General features: G+C 42.0%; 2 protein-coding genes across 2 annotated transcripts; one reads left to right on the top strand and one right to left on the bottom strand.

Annotated features, from left to right (window-relative positions):
• Positions 1–3,368: 3,368 nt before the first annotated feature.
• Positions 3,369–15,414, top strand: tmprss9 (transmembrane serine protease 9). The gene is made up of 15 exons (XM_061684171.1): positions 3,369–3,513; positions 3,606–3,733; positions 3,809–3,876; positions 3,959–4,134; positions 4,243–4,293; positions 4,807–4,920; positions 5,014–5,179; positions 7,753–8,027; positions 9,054–9,196; positions 9,974–10,259; positions 10,348–10,461; positions 10,540–10,708; positions 12,721–12,986; positions 13,934–14,070; positions 15,082–15,414. Exons 1-15 carry the CDS (start codon positions 3,369–3,371, stop codon positions 15,241–15,243), a joined length of 2,400 nt encoding a protein of 799 aa, XP_061540155.1. The 3' UTR covers positions 15,244–15,414.
• Positions 15,415–16,853: 1,439 nt separating this feature from the next.
• Positions 16,854–18,102, bottom strand: timm13 (translocase of inner mitochondrial membrane 13 homolog (yeast)). Its single transcript, XM_061683415.1, has 3 exons — positions 17,876–18,102; positions 17,588–17,656; positions 16,854–17,440 (listed from the first exon to the last, which is right to left on the bottom strand). Exons 1-3 carry the CDS (start codon positions 17,993–17,995, stop codon positions 17,342–17,344), a joined length of 288 nt encoding a protein of 95 aa, XP_061539399.1. The 5' UTR covers positions 17,996–18,102; the 3' UTR covers positions 16,854–17,341.
• Between the last annotated feature and the right edge of the window lie 789 nt (positions 18,103–18,891).

The following is an 18,891-nucleotide window of genomic DNA, read 5'->3' as shown; positions in this document are numbered from 1 at the left end:
TTACCGGTTCAATTAAGGTGCCTGCATAATGTCGACAAACTAATAACAATACCATCTATGTGACTCAAAGACAGGAGTATCCCCCAGTGTCTTAAACCCATATCAAAATAAAACTTGATCAAACTGAATAACCCGGTCATGTTGCTTATTACGGATTCCGCAAAGAGTCACTTGCAGTTCACAGGTTCTCGCGTGAGTTCGATTTGTCCCGATAACTCAGAAAAAAATTAGTCCGCAAAACAGAAAAAAAAATAGTCAGAAAAACAGGTGGGGAAAAAATTAGTCAGAAAAACAAAGCCCTCAAAAAAAAATACTCAGAAAAACAGGATTTTTTTTTTTTTTTTAATCCAAGTGAATGCAATACGCTTCCGTAATGTTGCTTACTACGGATTCCGCAAAGAGTCACTTGCAGTTCGCAGGTTCTCGCGTGAGTTCGATTTGTCCCGATAACTCAGAAAAAATTTTGTCCGCAAAACAGAAAAAAAAAATAGTCAGAAAAACAGGTGGGAAAAACATTTTTCAGAAAAACAAAGCCCTCAAAAGAAAATACTCAGAAAAACAGGATTTATTATTATTTTTTTATCCAAGTGAATGCAATACGCTTCCGTACTTTTCCCACCCCTCCATTAAACACATGGAAATATTTTTTCAGAAGGCCAATTCCTACCTAATTTTCATATGATGATTGATTATTTATGATTGTTTCTTATGTCATGTTCTAATTTTTTGAGACGATGAGTTGTGAGTTTTTGTTTCCCGCAAGCGAATACAAAAATAAAATTATGAATGATTTCACTTTGTGTAGTGAATCTACTGAAATAAATTGACTTTTACATGAGAATCCAATTTTTGGAGCTGCACCTCATGTAACTCATATAAACAATAAATCTACAGACGGAAACACCTCGTTATTATGGACAACCCTTATATTAGCTCCATCCTCTTTTTCAAACATTTGCCACTTTTGTGTTTGTTTGTTTGAGTGTTTTGCAAACATGAGATGATGTGTGCACACCAGCATAGGTACTTTTTGGGATTAACTGCTTTGAGCAAAGTGTTGGAAGATGGGTGCAACCCGACAAGGTTACCTGACTCTCTTGTTCAGACTACATTTAATAAAAAGCAATGTATGAACAGATCAAACAATTTCGGCACTGTGGACTTTACCAGGCGGTGAAGTGATCCTACAGGGAAAAGGAATTCTCTTAGCTCTTAGCTCCTCCTCTTTGTCCAGTCAGCGTGTCCATGGAGCACATAGGTGCAGGTTTGCATGCAGAAGGAGAACAAGGAGGCTCTTCAGACCAGCTTTAAGTTATCCCTGTAGTAGTTTACAGGAGGTTTTTCTGCAGATAATGCAGGGTGTGACCTGAAACAAAACACACATTTAAACCCAGTGAGGAATCCATGCCCATGGGTGGAGGGCATACAAGAGATTTGGGATAAAGCATCGGTTTCCTAAAGTAAACGGAAAAGGTGAGTTACGAGTTGGACACACCCCCGCTGCTCAGGTGGCACAAATAGCGGCTCTCGTAGACTTTTCCTCATACACTTGTCTTGCTGTGTGGGACGTTGTAAAGGTCACGTGGCAATGGACGGATGGAAAAAGAGGGTGAGTAAGGGTACTTTTTTTTTTACTTTGATATAAGGGTACATGTCCAGACAGCGTCATTGTCATGCTGCATGCTTCATTTGATGCTCTTATTGTATTTTTCATCCAACCCACGCCCTTTTTTCCTGAGTGATGGTGATCTCAATATGTACACTTGTTGTATGACAGCAACCCTACTTTTGTTGTTTATCCACACACAAAAAGTGGACATTGCCAGTAGTGATACATAGTGGCCATTCTAGTCATGTGTCCGGACTGAAATGCAGTCCGGACACATCACTGAGAGATTTTTTTTTTTTTTGGGTACTCTATGAAGCAGAGGTTCTAACAGCAATTAAAGTTAACTAGCAGGTGTAACCCCAAATGCTATCGGAATGAAAGTTTTTATTTTGAAGAAAAAAGTCAACATGTTGTCAAGAAAAAAAAGTTGTCATCTTTACAAGAACAAATTTTATCGAGATAAAAGGTTATGATCTTGCAAGAAAAAGTTATATTTTTCCAAGACAAAGTAGAAATATTGTGATATTAAAGATGATGTTTAACAAGGGAAGAAAGTCCTATTTTAACAAGTGAAATTCAACAATACAACTTTATCCATTCATTCATTTTCTGTACCGCTTATCCTCACTAGGGTCGCGGGTGTGCTGGCTCCTATCTCAGCTGACTTCACGCGAGAGGCGGGGTACACCTTGAATTGGCTGCCAGCCAATCGCAGGGCACATACAAACAAACAAACCACCATTCGCACTCACATTCACACCTACGGGCAATTTGGAGTTGTCAATTAACCTACCACGCATGTTTTTGGGATGTGGGAGGAAACCGGAGTGCCCGGAGAAAACCCACGCGGGCACGGGGAGAACATGCAAACTCCACACAGGGAGGACGGATTTGAACCCATGACCTCTGCCGCCCAATACAACTTTATACTAACTTTTTTTGGCTAAAATAAAATAATAAGATAATAATAATAAGAAGACTAAATTTGTAAATCTCTGTCACACTTTGTTCCTGTAATATTATGCCTTCTGTTAAAAAAAAACAACTACTTTATTCATGCAGGGATGTCAGATTTAGGCAATTATGCAATCATATCAGAGCTTTTAATTGGCCAAAGCTAAGGTAGGGTGGCGTAACTGCTCGAGGTGATGTCATCCTGCATTTTCCCCAGACCAGGATGACTGGTCTCTGGGGGTCTCTGCACAATGTGAAGAGTCCTCCTACCCCGGTCTTGTTGGTCTCTGTGCTTGTGTACTGTGGCACCTTTCGGTGTGGAATACACCAATATAGCGAAATACTTTGTAGGGCAACCAAAATATTCAAAATTGTTTGTAGTACAATGCAGTGCACTTCTACAAACTACAATCACAATAAAAAACATAACTGTTAAATGAATACCTTTCTGGCAATGTCACTCAAAATTGAGCATGATTTTGTCTTTGAAAAGGCCGAATTGCGCTGGGTTACTGATTGTCACAGGAAAATCGGAACTCCCTTTAATAAACAAGACAGGACAAGCACTTTGAAAAAAATGAGGGATACAATTGACTAAGAACTTGCATGCAATTGCAAGGAGAGCGTTTGGTGTCTGCTAAGAAGTGCCTACCAGTAACACTTGTAACACTCCGTGTAAGTGAGGTCATACTACTGTATACAAACATGAACAGGCAATTATCTTCTGCCATTATGTTTTGATCTTTACCAGGTTTGGATTTGATTTGACCTGCCATGTGAATAGCGCAGTGTTGTGAAACCCGACATGGAGATGGCGAAGGATGGAGGAGGCACGTGGTCTTCTCCAGGACCCTCATCTGCTCCCTCCAGCCCCACCTGCTACAAGAGTGTGCTCATATTCTGCCTCCTCTTCTTCCTCATAGCTGGCATCTTTGTCGGACTGCTTATCGGTGGGGGGGGGCCGTTTCACAAATACCAACAGCAAACACGATAGGTACAAATTTGTAACATTTGTAACACATTTGTATGAATATGTATGCAGCGTACCTGATGCAGGAGCAGCATTCCTTCATGGAGACAGTTGAGCTGAAGGGTCTCAAGCATGATCCGTCACTACAGGATCAGAACTCGGGTTTCTCCATTGTACTGACATCTGTACTAAATTCAAAGGTATGCCGTAGGTCAGGCTTCCACCACAATGCATGCAATTTAGCATGGACTTGCTAAATTGCTCATATTTCACAGATCCAAAATGTTTTCGCTTCCTCGTCAATATCCCGTCACTATGTCGACTGTAACATTATTGCCTTCGGGTAAGTTCATCCAAAAAAGCAAAATCGCATCCCTTTTCATTTTTGGAGGGATTAGAACGGGGCATTTCTCCATTTTCCTCAGCGACATGAATGGTGATGTGATGGCAACATTCAGGCTGGTCTTCACGGTTTCCAAATTCCAGCAGTATTCGGAAAACTTCGTTCAGGACCTGCTGAGGGCAGGGCTCACCTCAGTGATGCACGGGAAGCCACTGGAAGTGCCACAGTTTGGACACATCAACGCTATCATCTTACTGGGTAGGAAACAATAGACATCTGTTAGCTCTCTGAAAAAGGGTTCAGCTGTGCATTGTCTGGGCCTGGACACATTTTTACTTGCATTTAATCCTTCTACTTTATACCCAGGTGCTAGTGGGAAGTCGTTTTACAGTATTGGAGATGATATGCTGGGCGAGGGTGAGTGTATCTTACTTGAAGTACATTTCACTCATGACATGAGTATTTCTGTCGCGAAATACGTACTTGTTCATAACGTGAGCTAACACACATTGTCTCATAGCAACGTGCTTTATCTGTCAAGTTTACTCGTGTGGCCCTTACTCACAAAAGAGTCTCAAAGGGCTTCACAGGCCCACAGTTGGCAATGATTGCCAAGATCACATGGTCGGGTGCTGTACAATGTTTATTACGATGGCGAGATGCCCATCCAGAAGGTGAGGTGTTTTTATTTTTGTGAGGTCACCGGAGAGAGCGTGACAGCTCCCAATCACTGTTCTTGAGGTTCGCTCTCTCAAGTTCTTCCACACCAAATTCATCCAAGCGCCCACCTTGGAAGCACGGAATTGTTTCAGGAAGACTAAACAATTTCTGGCGGGGTTGTAGATTGATTACTACATTTAGTAAGTGGTGTGTCTGAATGCATCAGAGGCTGTCTTCCTCTCATGTGCACCGATCTCCTCAACTCTCCAGACAGTTGTCCCGAAAGCGCCTTCACCTGTGACAATGGAGAATGTATCACCAAATTAAACCCAGAGTGTGACTTTGCAACAGACTGTGCAGATGGCTCCGACGAAGCTCGCTGTGGTAAACGACTCTTTTCTTTCATCCTTTTTGCTGTTGTTGTTGTTGTTCGTGTTGATGAGCTCCTCCTCCTCTTCTTCTATCCTTACCCTCTAGCCTGTGGCATGCGTAGCGCCACGGGGAACCGTATCGTGGGCGGCGAAGACGCCCGACAAGGGGAGCTGCCGTGGCAGGTCAGTCTCAGGCTGCATGGACAGCACACGTGTGGAGCCTCCATCATCAGCGAAAGGTGGCTGGTCAGTGCGGCACACTGCTTTGAAACGTAGGTGATTCGACTCCTTTATTTGAGTAAAAAAAAAGTAGGAACTCTGACATGTCCTGAAGTGCAAAAGTCAAAAGTAAACTTTTTTTTGGTTTTCACTGTAAGTTACAGCATTTACCGTATGTATCTGTTTTGAGAACTTCATGTGGTGGGGGGGGGGGGAAACCCCTGCACACAAAATAGTTTCCCTTTTCTCTGATCTTTCATAGTGCTCCTACTGAGAAGAATAAAAGGCTGCTAATGATAAAAGGGAAACAACACAATTAGACAATACACAATTCTCTTAGGTAAGTCCATGGATGGGGAATATCTTGTCCCCAAGTCGTCAAAACAATCGGCAGTTTTGTACCTGAACGAGTTCAATGAACTAAAGTTCACGAACGAGTTCATATTTTGAGCAAACGTCAACTGAACTTAGTTCATATCTGCCTGATGAACGTTATTGAGACCGCGCTCATTCGGGTGTCTGTGAAGGTTTTTCGAACGCAAGTCCATTTTCATTCGAGACTGTCAGGTCTTGTTAGGGACTTCAAGCAGAACACCCAGCTGAACGCATTACATACGAGACTTCATTCACTATGTCGGGGAAATAACGCCACATTTGGCAGGCCAATCTGTGCGGCCGCCATTCAAGCTTTTATCGCAACTGCGCGAGTGCGCGAGGTGCATTCAGGGACACTGTGTCAATGGGAGTGAATATGTTCTCTGGTCCATCATTGTCAAAATTGATTACTAGGAAAATGATTATTTGTGTCAAAATGCCTTAGTTAAAACACTGTACATAATGGAATTGATTTTGGTTTTCTTTATAAGATTAGGTAAGATGAAATATTTTGTTAATATAGTCAGCCAGCGCTGTGAGAAAATGCAGTTATCAGCGGTAGCGTGCGAGCAAAGGGCGGAGCCGTCTGATATTGCAAAGGTGGAAGTATGACGAACGGGTAATGTTATTTATATGAGAGCGAAATGAGAGAGCGCTGTCGAGGATGACACCCAGAGTCTTCACCTGAGGGCAGGGAAGACTGAGGTATTGTCACTTGTGAGGGTCACACAGTCAACTTTTGAAAGGGTGGTTTTGGTTCCGATAAGAAGAAGTTTAGTTTTATTGCTGTTAAGTTGCAAGAAGTTGGACGTCCGCCATGATTTGATTTCTAAAGAACATGAGGTCAGGGAAGAAGGAGGAAGTGTTGCACTTGGTTGATCAGATATGTAGTGCCGTGTGTCATCCACAAAGCAGAAGAAGAAAATGTGTTTGCAGAAAATATTGCCAACAGAAAGGAGGTAAGTGATGAATAGGAGGGGCTCGAGAACGGAACCCTGGGAAACACCTGAAGTCACTGGCGAGGCATCGGATTTAAAAGATTTGAGGTGAATAAAATGGGAAAAATTGGAGAGATCGGAGTGGAACCGGTGGAGAGGTATCAGTGGCAGACAGTCTACTGAGAAGAATGGCTTGTGAGATGGTATCAAATGCTGCAGTCAAGTAGGATGAGGATCAAGAAGAGTCCAGAATCAGTGGCAATGAGGAAGTCATTTATTATTTTAAGAAGAGCGGTCACTGTGCTGTGGCAGGGATGGAAGTGGACTGACTGGAAGTGCTCATGGAGACCATTGCGGGTAAGTTGAGAGTGGAGCTGAGAGACAACAATTTTGTCCCGGCTCTTTGAGATGAAGGGCAGGTTTGAGGTGGGGTGAAAGTTATTGAAATGGGTGGGTGGGATTGGAGGCAATTCCTTTCAGGGTGGGAGCGGTGGCTGCAGTTTTGAAGACGGAAAGAAGAGTATCAGAGTATCCAAGTGGCATGGAGAAGGTTTGGATTGACAGATAACGTCAGAAATTGTAGGAAGATCCGAAGAAGGGCTGCCAGTCTGGAAATGCATCTGGTGAGGGAGGAGGCAGTGAAGCTGAACATAATAAGTTGCTGTGAATCAAAACTTCAAAACATAATTCAAGTGCAATTCTACATATACTTTGAAGAGTTATTATGTAACAACACTCTTTTTAAATAATTGGTTAATTACTTATAATTAAATAAATTACAATTAATAAATGAATCCAGCCCACCAAGAGTTTACATTATTAAGGGTCCTTAAATTTGTTTACTAATTTAGCATTTCCTCCCTAATAATTGAATTCATTTGTTTTTAGCCTTTAGCTCATTAAATAATTGGTCAATATTATAAATCATATTATTATAATTATTATTATAATTAATAATATTATTAAAATACAAAAATGTATTTGCATACATTTAACCTATTTTAAATTTAGATTGTTAAATATATTACAATTAAATTAATTACAATTCATCTAAAAATTTTAATGAATAATTGTTTGATTATCAGAATAAAATATGTACCATATTTTTCATTATTATTGTTTTTTTTATGATTACTATTCTTAACCTCATCTACAATACAAAAAACTCGGCCAATCGGTCCATTTTAAAAATCAAATATGGCCCTTGAGCACAAAAGTTTGCCCACATGATATAGTGTATGAAGGCTACTGTAAGTACAGTACACTGTCTATGTTAGACATGCCACACATTCTGATTTCTTTCCCATTTCTAGGGCCAATAACCCAAAAGAGTGGACAGCCCTGGTGGGGGCCAGTCTGGTGAGCGGGGAGGAGTCCGACTCTAAAACAATAAACATCAAAACACTGACGGTTTCTCCAGACTACAACCCCATGACCACCAACATTGATGTGGCCGTCCTGGAGCTGGAGAGCCCTCTCACCTTCAGCCCCTACGTCCAGCCTGCCTGTCTCCCCGCCCCGTCTCACGTCTTTACACCCGGCCAGAGATGCGTAGTGTCAGGATGGGGATCCCTGCACCAGTTTAGTTGTGAGTCGCACAGCAGAGGCGCAGCCCTCCAACACAAAAAAAATACAGCAACGGCTAAACTGAAGTCCATCTTCACTCGTGTTATGTCAACCTGCATTCAAGTCTTCAGGTCTAAGGTTGCAGATTTATCTTGAACATTTCCTTGGGAATTAACAGGAATTCATGGGAAGAAATAAAATCCTTTTTAATTTATAACATTGTAGCTTAGTAGTTGAAAGAATGAAATGCAAAATGACTGAATTTCCCTTTGGAGACATAATTTGTAGAATAAATATGATTTTCTTTTTTAAAAATAGAAACCCCGAGCATGTTCTTGGTTAAAACAGACATTCATTCATTCATTCATCTTCCGTACCGCCTACACAGCGAGCGTGCTGGAGCCTATCACAGCTGACTCCGGGCGAGAGGCGAGGTACACCCTGAACTGGTCGCCAGCCAATCGCAGGGCACAAATAGACAAACAACCATTCGCACTCACATTCACACCGCTGGGAAACTTAGAGTCTTCAATTAACTCACCATGCATGCTTTTTGAGAGGAGGAAAGCGGAGTACCCGTAGAAAACCCACGCAGGCACGGGGAGAACATGCGAACTCCACGCAGGCACACCCGAGTCCTCAGAACTGTGAGGCAGACCTGCTAATCAGTCAGCCACCGTGACTAAAACAGACATTCAATAAAAACGGTTATTGAATGTCTACCATGTACTATGTGTCTCACTCGCTCCACTTTATACTGTATATACTGGGCATGTTTATTGTGTTAGTATTCAGTGATGTAGGACTGCTTCAGCTGTGCTGTTTCTAATATTGTGACTCTCGTGTTGCTAAATGAGCTAAGCAAAATATTAGAAACATCTCTCAGTACGATGCAGTGCAGGTTGTATTACTGCAAACTACAACTGCGATAATACGCATATTGGAAAGATCCAGCTCTTTTAGATCTCAATAGAATGTGCGGGGTACTTAATGTTGTGTCAAATGCATGTATTCGAGGTAATAGTGAAGGCCCTCAACTGTGTTTCAGCTGAGATGCCTTCCACGCTGCAGAAGGCCGTGGTGAAAATCATCGACTCCAAGGTGTGCAGTAAGCTGCCCGTGTACAGAGGCGCAATCACATCCAACATGATTTGTGCTGGATTCCTGCAGGGCAAGGTGGACTCCTGTCAGGTCAGTGCTGCTTATTGTAGCAACCAAAGCATGAGATGCAGGTATCTACTTACTTGTTCTTACAATAGATTCTTATCCCCAGGCACAATTTGCATCATGCACAATGATGATCTTGTCATCAGCTGTGCAGGAGCTTGAAACAATGATGTACCCCACCCTGTTTCTTCAGATATTTACATAGCCACATTTACATAGCAAACGCGCCCCACGTGAATAACGTCACCAAAAACTAGAAACAGAAACTAATGCTGTTAGATAACGTTAATCTGTGCAGCTCTGCTTACCGTTTGACTTTGACATAATAGCAGGGGTGTTGTGGTGGCTTCTGCATGACTGTGCCTCCGCATGAGAGTGTTTCAGCCAGTACAGTCCGGTGGCCAAACTCTGGCTTGAAAGTGAATCTAGATCTTCATTCTGCCTAGCTGGAGAAACTCAGCAGTTATTAAGAAATTAGTGTACAGCTTTGAGTGCAGTACAGCTCTTTGCTTGAAAGTGACAGATACTCGCCCAGCCTTGCCAAGTCATGGGTCAACAAATTCAGTGTGAGAGCCGTGTTATGTCAATTGATTCACACGGTCACACATGATGGATGGGGCAGGCACATAGTTGGGGCAATGTTTTGCTTTTTGTTGCGAGCCGAATTTTAAGTTGCAAGCAAGCTTCAAATGAGCCAACAATGGAGTGGCGTGGGTAAAAAAAAATAAAAATGCTGAAGGTACAATTTAGTGCAATTTGTTAACATTGGATCAAGACTTTGCTTGTGTGTTTCATTTCCAGGGTGATTCTGGGGGGCCTTTGGTGTGCGAGGGTGCCCCAGGGAGGTTCTTCCTGGCTGGGGTGGTGAGTTGGGGTATAGGCTGTGCCCAGATCTACAGGCCTGGGGTTTACTCGCGGGTCACCAAGCTCCGCAGCTGGATTCTTAGTCACGCAGACCCCAGCTTGGCCCATTACTCTCCCAAGCATGAGCTCACTGTGCCGGTCACTGCTCCAGCTGTGAGTGCTCATAATCCTCCACTTCCCAGGACAGTCGCCATGGATGTTGAATCCGCCCCAACACTTCATGGTATTGTCCAAATAAATAAGAGCGGACATTTAATTGTTTGTTGTTGTTGTTGTTGTTTTGCCGAACACGCTCCCATCGTGTCTTCTAGCCTCTAACTGCAGTGGAAACTTCCAGTGCAGTGCCACTTCCTGTATCAACAAGTTAAATCCAGAATGTGACAGAGTCCCTGACTGCCCCAACCAAGCTGATGAGAGAAACTGCGGTCTGTTTCAATATTTCAAGCACAGTCTGAAACTCAATTGTGAGGAAGCATCTAAGATGATGTACTTTTTCTTCTCAGACTGTGGTGAGCGTCCCGCGCTGGGCTCCAACAGGATTGTGGGGGGCGTGACCGCTCGCAGGGGGGAGTGGCCTTGGATCGGCAGCCTTCAGTACCAGAGACTCCATCATTGTGGCGCCACGCTGGTTCAGAGCAAATGGTTACTGACTGCTGCACACTGCTTCAAAAGGTGAGAAATGCACTTAGCACACTGCTAAAATAAACAAATAAAGAACGGGAACACACATCCCAGACTTCCATGAAAGAAATATTCCAACTGAAAATCCATTGATGAGAGTCACAATAAAGTAATGTAAGAGCGATCGATGAAAGCCCAAATCATTAAAGCGCTGAAGACTCGTTTCTCCTCTGACAAGTCCAAACGTGGTTTGTAAAGCCTCCATCTGCATGTACGCACTCCCTGCAGAGTCTGGGCGTGATCCAGATGAGATGATATCAAATATTTTTGTCACCCCATGTAGCTTCATGGGAGGGACAAAATGTTAGAAATAGATCTGGGTACGGTCATGTGCAGTCCACTGCAAACTACAAAAACAACAATAAACATACAGTGGTGCCTTGAGATGATACGACTTTAATTCGTTCTGTGACCGCACCTGTACCTTAAATTACTCATGTCTCAAATCGTCTTTCTCCATTGAAATGAATGGAAATGCCATTAATCTGTTCCAACCTCCAAAACAAAAAAACAAAAAAATTGGTCATGTGTATTTTTTAATGAGAACAATACAACCTAAAGCTCTGTCTTTTATAAAAAAAAAACAAAAAACATACAGTAATGACATTATCCATCCATTCATTTTCCACACCACTTCTCCTCACTCGGGTCGCGGGCGTGCCGGAGCCTATCCCAGCTGACTTTGGGCGAGGGAGCCCTGAACTGGTCGCCAGCCATTTGCAGCAATGACGTTATTAAATACAATTAAAAAGAACGTTTTTGTCACACTTTGCATCAATTGAATGCCATTGTACTGATTCCCGCCTTGGCCCCCTGGAGGCAGGAAAAGGCAGACCGATCTACTCAACATGGATGTCTGCACAGTATGGGTTATTAGGAATCCCACTTGTGTTCCAGGCAAGACGAGACACACACACACACACACTGCTGCAATATGTACAGTATCACATTTGTCCAAAATAAAAATAAATAGGTTTATTATGGTTAGGTTTAGGGCTACGGTTGGGGCTTAAGGTGGTTTAGGATGGGTTAAGGTTAGGATAAGGGTGAATTAGTGGGTTAGGGGGTTGCAGATTTAGGGTTAGTGGGATTTACATTAACACCGCCACACTTAAATTCCATAGTTCTTCTCTCATCTGGAAGCAGTAGAGTGTGTTCGACCAGAACCCAGCAGACAATCATCCTGCAGCGGCTGTGTCCTGCCAAGAACAGTTGGATTGCTTATAACGAGCACCGTATATTTGTCTCAACTCCTATCAACGCCTCCCAGACGCCGAACGTACTAGTAATGTCACATTGACTGTCTAAATGTGTTGCGGCATTGTTTGTGTACAAATATCAGTTGTTAAAATCGTTGTATATTTCCCATTATGGGTTAGCATTAGGCTTAAGATAGCAGACTAAAGGCTAATTACATGTCTGTTTTAAATACACAAGGTGTCATTTTCCTGGTTGTAAATTTCAACTGGGGGTGGCATTAAACAGCTTGAAGCCTCTTCTATGAACAACTGTTCACTATTTGCCAAAGTGCTGCTCATTGTGCAGTGAGTTGAGTTCACTCTTCGCTGCCACCATACAGCGCTTGTGTGTCAAGTTTGGCCTCGGAAGTCCAAGCACAAAATGGTCCGAATGACCCCACGTATCTTGAAAAACCTGTAAGTAGGTAGGGTCACGTCGTCTCGAGAAGCCTTTGTGTTGTTAAATTAATATCCCTCTGAGATTGAGTATTATCTTTGTAAGAGCAGAACTTTTGAGACAGCTCTTGTATTGGATCTTATTAGATGCTGTGCAATTGTAACTTACCTTAGAAAAAAAAAAAAAAAAACTGAAAAACAATAATGTCTTTTGTACTGGTAATATAGAACATAGTGGAATACCTAAACAGAGGCTTATTTTTGTTGGGGTGAGATCTTTTTTATTTTATTTTTTACAAAATTGAGTTATTCAGGTGTGCCTAATGGTGTAGATATCCACTATTTGACTCACTTTACTCCCACCCACAGTGATCCCAGCCCCACCCATTGGGCAGTGAGCCTGGGATCTGTGCTGCGCTCCGGTGTCGGAGCCGTGGTCATTCCCATCCAGCGGGTCATCATCCACCCAGCTTTCAACGGCACCACCATGGACCACGATGTGGCCCTACTGGAGCTGCTCATCCCGGCCCCCGTGTCCCCCACTATCCAGTCCATCTGTTTACCTTCACCGGCGCACCGCTTCTTGAAGGATGCAGAGTGCTACATCTCAGGATGGGGATCCATGAGGGAAGGGGGTATGTGCTACCCATCAGTTAAAAAAAAACAAAAAACTTTTAACCAGTAAATATAGTCAGAGTGATCTAAACCAGTGATTCCCAATCACCGTGTCCCAGTACAATAATGAGATCATCGTGTATGATGCAGGCAAATTATTCAATTTCCTTTACTGTCATTGGTTTGAAAATAATTGATTTACTCCAATTCATGTATCCTTGTTCATCTATATATGCCAGTGGCATACAGTGACAGGCGGAACAATTAAATGTTCGGCCACTCGATGGGCGAAGGCACATAATTAACCTGTGTAGCTACTTGTTTTGATATTTTTTATCAGGTGTTGTCCCGTGAGATTTTTGTAATGTAAAATATACTACTCACAAAACGTTAGAGACATTGGGCATTCAGGTGAAATTTCAGAATGAACTTTAAATGCATAAATGGGCTTAATTTTACTTTCTCTAAATCTTAAACGCATGTCCAATTATTGAGTATTTCAGTACTTCTTGCACAACTTTCTGTTGTCCAACAAGAACAGCAAAATTCACAACAGGTCTTTGATTCATGAATTGGCCCTTTAAATTTCCAACGCTGTCCACTTCAATCCCTTTCGGTGACTCTTCCAGTCTCACCCTATGAGCCACTATGGGACACTCGGTGGCCACTTCCCGCTGAAAACTTTGCGTTGTGAACTTTGAAGTTTAGCTCCTTGTTGGAAAGAAAGTACTGAAACAATGAACAGTTGGACAACTGCATCGTTCAAAAGTTTAGAGAAGGTCAAATGAAGTTCACCGGTAAATGCTACAGTGTACAGTATTTTAGGTTCTTCCTGAAATTTCACAAAAAGCGGAATATCCCTAACTTTTGTATGTGCCTTGGTTCAATAAGGGGAGGGGAAAGGTGGTCTTAATTGGTTGATTTAGTTTTCAATGTTATGGCTGTATACATTTTTTTTATTCTGAAGGTTCACTGACCAATCTGCTGCAAAAAGCAACGGTGAGCACCATTGAGCAGGCGGACTGCCAGGAGTCGTACGGAGACAACCTGACTCCTCACATGATGTGTGCTGGCTACATGGAAGGAGGCAGGGACACTTGTTTGGTAAGATGTGCCGTAGGAGTATATGTGCCTCAAAGACCTTCTTATAAAATGAGCCAAACACCTGCATGGTATGTAACATGCAGTACCTGTAACATTACCAAAAAAAAAAAAAAGGGTTGATATACAGAGGTGAGCAATAAGGCCAATGGTTTGACTATTATGGTACAGTCATAAACCAGGACGACGCAAAGACATATTTCCCTTTCAGAATAAAAGCACTTTACTCGAATTTGCAATGTGTGTTAATGCTGAGAATTGATGTCAAATGGGCTGAGATACAAAACAATCAAGCATCACAACATATCATTGTGAACTCCATATAGTATGCAGAAACAACACCTGCGTATTCTGAAAGTGTAAAAAAAAAAGAAGTTCATCACTGGCTAATATTAAAACATGCAGTCTTAACTTGAGTGACGGTGATTTGAGCTGCAGATGCACTTTAGACATCACTTTTTAAACATGCTTTAATCACTCAATACAGGTGTAAAACGAACAGTTAACCGGCGAATGTAAAACCTATGGTGAGTGTTACTTTTTTTTTTTTTTTTTTACTGTACTGCAATTTTGCTTAATTCGTGTCATCTCCAGTAATCTTTTCTTCTCTTAACACCTTTTGTTGTGTCACTAAAAAAGAGCCAAAGAAAAGGCAAAATGTGCAAATTGCAGATGTCCAATCAGTGCTTAAGAAGTGTTTACTTCTGTGGCACAGTAACTTTAGTGTGAGTGCTGTTTTTTTTTAAAAAGAGATTTTCTTTCAAATTCAGTCTCTGTGTAAGACGTTCCATGTCAAGGATAGCGTCCATGCTTGACAGCCATGTTTTGAGAACGTTTTAAAAAAATAATGTCGGTTTCTGTCATGAAATAAAAGTGGGGCTTTTTCTCCCAGGTATATAGTGTCCACCATGTACCTGGAATCTCAGCAAATATTTGCGTCAAAGGTCGAGCAATTTAGAAAGAAGTATCTTTACCATTTAATTTTATTTAAAATGATTCTTCTCCCTCATCCAGGGAGACTCTGGGGGTCCATTGACCTGTCGTGAAGGCACTGGCCAGTGGTTCGTCGCCGGGGTAACCAGTTGGGGACACGGATGCGGTCGAGCGGGTTTTCCGGGGATTTACACTCGAGTGACTTCTGTACGGAATTGGATAGCCTCATACCTGCCTTTCTGAAGTTAGTAAAGCAAAAATACAGCAACTTCAACCAACAACAAGCCAAGAGGACACGGTGGCATTCTTTATCAGGTCGCTTTACCTGCCATTACACTCGCTCTCAGTCGGTCACTGCAGTATTGACTTGTGTGGCCTTGTGGGGTCACGGGTGCTGTTTGTAACACTGTGCAATCATCTCAACTTCATTGGACCATCCTCTCTATCAACATGTACTGAAGATACAAGGGCAATCTTGAAGTATTCATTGTAGACAATGGGAAAGCCAACTATTGTGTATTTATTCCAAGTATTTATTGCTGCTTAATACACTCATTGGACACGACATTAGATACACCTGCACACATCTGCAGTGTAGTTTACAGCACTGCAAACTATCAACGCAATACAAAACATTTGTTTTAATTGCTATCCATCTGATAGCACCAACCAAAACTGAACATTGTTCTTTGTAAATTAAGGTGCAGGTGCACATAATGTTGAGAGCAGTGAGTGCATACACACAGGTGACCCATTAAATATGAAAGTTTTAAAAGATGATAACACCGCCACTCTAGGTTAGGTGGAAAGGTTGGATTTAAAATAAATAAATAATAATAATTTTTAAAAAGGGGGTAAAATATGGCATCAAACATTTCATAAATTTAGAATAGCCCACCGATAACCGGAAAGTTTTCCTTCCCTCATCTTAACAGTAATCTTAACTTTGTTCAATACACATACTAACGCTGCTCCACTGCCATTATACAGTATGTCTTTCAAACTGCTACTGATGGTGCAATTCATGTTTTAAAATTGCTTTTCTTTCATTTAATCCATAGATGTGCTGTTTCACTTTGTGTGATTTAAGGGTTTTACGGGATATAGAGTATAGTTTATCGGTGGGTGCATGTCCCTTGCTGTTAAGTTACAAAGACTAAATTGCTATTTAATTGCATGAAACGTATATTTGTGAGGCAAATCACAGTTTACCCAAGGTCCCTTACGTAAGTAAATGTTACTCTTTATGACATGGAGGACACGATTTATTGATTGTTGTGGGAAAAAAATTCCATGTACATTATTTCGCAAATCTCCCTCAAATCACAGCATTATGGTGAGAGGCAACCTCTGGTAGAATAAGACATTGGTTCCCTTTGACGTCCGTGCTCACCATGTAGGTTTCGTGTGGCTGTGCCCATTGCAAATAGCAGAGCCTGCCGGAACAAGCCGGTTACTGTGGGCAGGCTGGGGATAATGTGACAACTGGAAAGCCGGTCGGACAAAACTAGGTTTTGTTCTCAAGAGTTTGGAGCTCTGCGAGCGTCACTACTTCTTAAACTAGAAATTCTTTGGTACAGACACCCGCAGCGTATACTTTCGAATGTTCATGATACTGTAGCACAAAGGCTGTTCAATGAAACAATCACATTCTCATAATCAAGTTTTCTTAGATACACTGACCAGCCACACCTGCACCACCTAATGAGTTCCAATGGCTGTAAAAGTAAAAGAGGAGATTGAGAGTTACGAAAAGGAACCTTACCCAAATAAAACTTGTTTTGTACTGCCCAGAAATACGTGGCGGTGGACGGACACCCCATGGTGGCACTCAGTAACAGAATTGGCATTCGTATTCTGATTCCTATTTATTTTAAGAAATCAAAATGTGTATTATATACATGACTCTGGACTCCAATGGAGATTGGTTTGATAGTAGGTGGATGTCAAGCTCAATGCAGTTGCGCCAAACACATTTCTAGTGAATCATAGCTTATCATCATTCACATACTCATTCGAACACAACTTTTTCCAGGTATTGTCACATACAAGGGCCCAGGCAACACTTCTTATTAGCCACAATATCAGTTTGTTATCACATTAAAAAAAACCTCTTTGTTCCTGAATTGAATGTTGTCCACACTGTTATGGCTGCGGTCCACCACAGGCTGCTAAAACTGCTGGAGGTATTATGGGAAAGGGGGGAGGAGAAAAAAATACAAAAAATAAAAATAAAATGTTGTGGCCATGAGGAACCCAAGCACATCGCGTGACCTCCGACTTCTGCAGGTGAGCAGTGGTCAAAGAAGGGAAGAAAGGCAGAACGGGAAGCGATGGACATTTACATACGAGCTCTTTCCTTCTGTAACCTGGAGTTATACGTTCGGGAAACAGTATTCCAAGCATCCATATACCGGTCCATGCACATGGCAATGCATTTCTGTCAAGTCAAAACAGGAAGAAAGAGATTAATAAAGACAAGTGTATTTGGAGCAACAAGATGAAGTGTGATGATTTTGAACATAAGAGTGAAAGAACTAAGTTGACTATTTGTCACCCCTAATAAACTTTGCATGTGTGGCCATACCTGCTCTGAGTTGTCCAGTGTACTTCCAGGTTTCCCGATACACTTCTTGAAGCATTTGTCCGTCATTCTCTGAAACACCACAGACAAAAGCTGGATGTTAATTCATCATTGGGTTGCCCAATTGCAACACTCTCAAAGTTAGCTCAAAGAGATTGTCGTCTTCACTGACCAAAAGCCAGTGAAATGTTACACTAGAACCAATGAGGGCTGGTTACTGTACGTTTCTACATCTTACTATGTCTTAGGTAAGCATTGCTAGTTGGAGCCGCAGCTTTCATTGCTTTTCACCTGCAGCAGCTCCTGTGCGTTGGCCACCGCGATTTGGACTTTAACCTGCTCCATGATCGTGCCGGTGTCCAATTTACCGCCCGCCCCACCAGCTGAGAAGTCCGAACCGAAGCTGTCCATCACCGGTGGGAAAAAAGACTGGTTTAATATTGGTGTGTCGTTGAAAAGCCGCCTAGAAATACACGTGCTGGCAACTCCGAGTTTAGCTAACGTAAGATGCCGGTGCCCTTGACAGTAACGGAAGTTCACCAACGCCACTTCCGGTACGAATTCGTCATATATGGGAATTGTAGTTTTTGTGATGTAGAGCAACTGAGGTTTCTTAAGCTGCCCACGAGATGGCAACGTAGTCCCACCCGAAGAAAATCGAATTATTGGTCCGTCAAGCTTCGTTTAATGTGTGCAATTACTTTATTTAAAAAGTACAATGTTAAAATCATTTTATTTTTGAAATGATAACATTTAAAAAAATATTGAATAGCTCAATGGTCGTGACACAGTTTTATTTTATCGTATCATGAGGGAACATATACAAACCCCATTTGAAACGAAGCTGGGACATTATTTGAAACGTAAATAAAAACAGAATACAGTACAGTGATGTTCAAATCCTTTTTAGCCTATATTCATTCAAATACACTACAAAGACTAGATATTTAATGTTCAAACTGATAAACATTACCTGTCTTTTTTTCTTCCAATATTCACTCATTTTGAATTAGATGCCTGCGACACGTTCCAAAAAAAAAGCTGGAACAATGTTACATCATGTTACCACTGTGGTACATCACATTTCCTTTGAACAACATCCAAAAGCAGCAGAGAAACAGCACAGACGTGCTGAAACCCGGTCCGACACCCACACCCTCCCAACCCCATACCAGTCCCCAGGAACCCTTTGATATGTATATGTGACCAGATGTGATTAGTGAGAAAAATATATACAGTGAGTGGTGTGAGCGTGTGCTAAGTGAGTGATTAAGAGGCATGGCTCATGCAGGTCGGGCCCATTAGGC

This window comes from Phycodurus eques, chromosome 8 (assembly GCF_024500275.1).
Source record: "Phycodurus eques isolate BA_2022a chromosome 8, UOR_Pequ_1.1, whole genome shotgun sequence".
NCBI lineage: Eukaryota > Metazoa > Chordata > Actinopteri > Syngnathiformes > Syngnathidae > Phycodurus > Phycodurus eques.
Note: the sequence above shows the minus strand (reverse complement) of the source record. Positions and strands in the feature narration are given on the sequence as shown.

Bases quoted from the DNA above. Each gene is read 5' to 3' on its own strand.
- tmprss9 (XM_061684171.1), top strand. From the start codon at position 3,369: ATGGAGATGGCGAAGGATGGAGGAGGCACGTGGTCTTCTCCAGGACCC. The intron at 5,180-7,752 runs GTAGGTGATTCG...TCCCATTTCTAG, and splicing joins GCGGCACACTGCTTTGAAAC to GGCCAATAACCCAAAAGAGT. The intron at 10,709-12,720 runs GTGAGAAATGCA...TCCCACCCACAG, and splicing joins GCTGCACACTGCTTCAAAAG to TGATCCCAGCCCCACCCATT.
- timm13 (XM_061683415.1), bottom strand. From the start codon at position 17,995: ATGGACAGCTTCGGTTCGGACTTCTCAGCTGGTGGGGCGGGCGGTAAA. The intron at 17,657-17,875 runs GTGAAAAGCAAT...GTGGTGTTTCAG, and splicing joins ACGCACAGGAGCTGCTGCAG to AGAATGACGGACAAATGCTT. The intron at 17,441-17,587 runs GTATGGCCACAC...TTGACTTGACAG, and splicing joins CACTGGACAACTCAGAGCAG to AAATGCATTGCCATGTGCAT.